This window comes from Marmota marmota, unplaced genomic scaffold, assembly GCF_001458135.2.
Source record: "Marmota marmota marmota unplaced genomic scaffold, marMar, whole genome shotgun sequence".
NCBI lineage: Eukaryota > Metazoa > Chordata > Mammalia > Rodentia > Sciuridae > Marmota > Marmota marmota.
In genome coordinates this window covers 1,792,040-1,794,306 of record NW_026000241.1, presented here as the reverse complement: position 1 = coordinate 1,794,306, position 2,267 = coordinate 1,792,040, and the positions used below count along the sequence as shown (strand labels likewise).

General features: G+C 53.4%; 1 protein-coding gene across 2 annotated transcripts in view; it reads right to left on the bottom strand.

Moving 5' to 3' along the window:
• Positions 1 to 1,804, bottom strand: part of LOC107145224 (zinc finger protein 791-like) — a 14,627-nt gene extending 12,823 nt beyond the window's left edge. Inside the window, exons 1-2 of one of the 2 annotated variants that reach the window (XM_048794807.1) lie at positions 1,654 to 1,747; positions 1,201 to 1,276 (exon numbers count right to left, since the gene is read on the bottom strand). Coding sequence is in view for 1 of the 2 variants with exons in the window: in XM_015489079.2 (XP_015344565.2) it covers positions 1,654 to 1,680 (27 nt within the window). In the remaining variant the exon portion in view is untranslated. Of the gene's footprint in view, positions 1 to 1,200; positions 1,277 to 1,653 lie in introns of both variants that reach the window. The other variant, XM_015489079.2, reaches the window with a different exon arrangement.
• Positions 1,805 to 2,267: the final 463 nt, after the last annotated feature.

Below are 2,267 nucleotides of genomic sequence, written 5' to 3'. Positions count from 1 at the left end.
TGACAACTTTAAATGACAAAAACACAATGCTTAAGAATCTGGTAAAATTACTCAAATCTAGTGTTCACATGTAAAGAAAGCAAGAAAAATGTAAGACACTTTTGTAACCCACAAGTATTACTTTCAGAAAATGAAGATGTAAGTTAATGATTTCCACAGCAAGAAATGGTTTACTAAACTATCAATCATACTTGAACACAGCTAGGTGTTGGGGCTGGGGGTGTAGCTGAATACCTGCTTGGCATGTGGGAGGCCCTAGGTTCCCCAGGACCCAATAAATATATGAATAAAATAAAATAACAGATCTCAGGGACTTACATGCTAAGAGGCAAAACAAATGGAAACAAGAATTTTTTAAATAAATACAAAGTTATATTGGAATATTTTACTTTATTGTATTCCACCCCCCCCACCCCCCACCCCAGTTCTGGGCATTAAACCCTGGCCTTGCACATTAGGCAGGTGCTCTGCCTGAGTTACATCCTGGGCCCAGGGAATATTTTATTTTTCATATTCCCTTTCTAGTCTCTTTGGAATATTGAAGACTATTTCTTAAACTTTAGTTACTGAATACATTTTACATCTATTTAAAAATGATTGGCGCACGCCTGGGCTTGGGAGGCTGAGGCAGGAGGATTGCAAGTTCAAAGACAGCTTTGGCAATTTATTTATTTATTTTTTTATGTGGTGCTGAAGATTGAATCCACAGCCTCGCACGCCTAGGTGAGCGCTCTACCATTGAGCCACAACCTCAGCCCCAGCCTCAGCAATTTAGCAAGAAGCTAAGCAACTCAGTGAGACGCTGTCTCAAAATAAAGTCCAAAAATTGGGCTGGGGATGTGGCTCAGTGGTCGAATGCCCCTGTGTTCAATCCCCAATACCAAAAACAAAAACCCGGTACTCAAATAAGAGAATAAATATGTCCATGGTTGCAAGGCCAGGGAATGCTTGAAAGGACACATCACCAGGATTTTGCCAAGAGCCACCTCAATCCAAAGGAATCCCCCTAGGATGGCTGTGTCCAGGAAACATACTACCAGAGACACATGGATTCTGTACAAGTGGTTCCAAATGGTTATTCTCTGCTCTCCTTTCATGTGACATGTCCACAAACTAGACATGAGTTTTTGAAGAAGCGCAATCCACAGCTCTGTGGGGGGGAAAAACGTTATTAAAATGCTGCGTGGGTTTGAAACGCACCACGGAGGATCAACGGCGATAGACGATGCATTGCGTTGGGGATCGGAAGGCGACATCTGGAAATGCGGGGAAGGATCTGGAAATTTAAGGACTTAATGTCAGCCCTAGACAGAGCCAGGTTAGGGCAGCAGACTAAATCCGAGCCAGCGCTGCCCACATCTTCGGAACACTCTTTGGGAAGCTGACACTCGGGGGAGAGAGGAGGCTCGGACCCCGCCCCTGCTCCTCCCGCGCGCGCCGCACACGCGAGTCAGGGTCCCCGCGATCCTGGCGGGCGCCACACAGTCGCGGAGCCGCCCAGGGAGGGGCGCGCAGGGGCGGGGCGGGAGGGACACAGGGTCGCCGCTGCCCGCCCCGCCCCACCCTGCGGCCGTAGGGACAGAGGGCGGACTCGGCCGCCAGCGCGGACCCGGCCGGGCAGTCCCCCGCCCCAGGGCCCGGCCCCACACTTACCATCTCCCGGCCTGGCGGTCGCGGCATCCTCCCCTCGCCGCCCGCCGGGGCCGCCCACGCCTCCGCACCGCCACCCGAGCGCTCCGCGGCGGCGAGGCACCCGCGGTGGACTGCGGCGGAAGCGCACGGCGACACCAAGGCGCCTTGCGTAGCGTGGCCACACCCTCCTTCCCGGAGGCGCCCTCTTTGCCTGATTGACAATAGGGGAGGTCACCTAGCTGAGTGGTCCCCCACGGGGTCTGTTGGGGACCTCTTCCCTCCTGCCCTTTTAACCTTAAAGCGGAATTGTTCACCCCGAGGGCGGGACGCTGGGATCTTCCCGCAGCTGCTGGAGCGCGGGGACAGAGGTATGCCCAGGAAAGCCCAGGCCTAGTCCCCCTCCAGGTGTTGGGATCCCTTGAGGAGCCACCCACTGGGGAGCAAGTACAGAACTAGAGGGTCACCCAGGTCTGCTACAGAGAGCCAGGTCAGATCAAGGAGGCCAACATGAGTGAGTTTGGGAAGTTGGAGGCTGCCCCCTGAGGAACTGAATGCCTTCAGAGCCCTCCTCCACCCTATCTAGATCACCTGCCCCTGCTCCAACCTGTTGCTAAGGTAACCAGGCTGCTCCATCC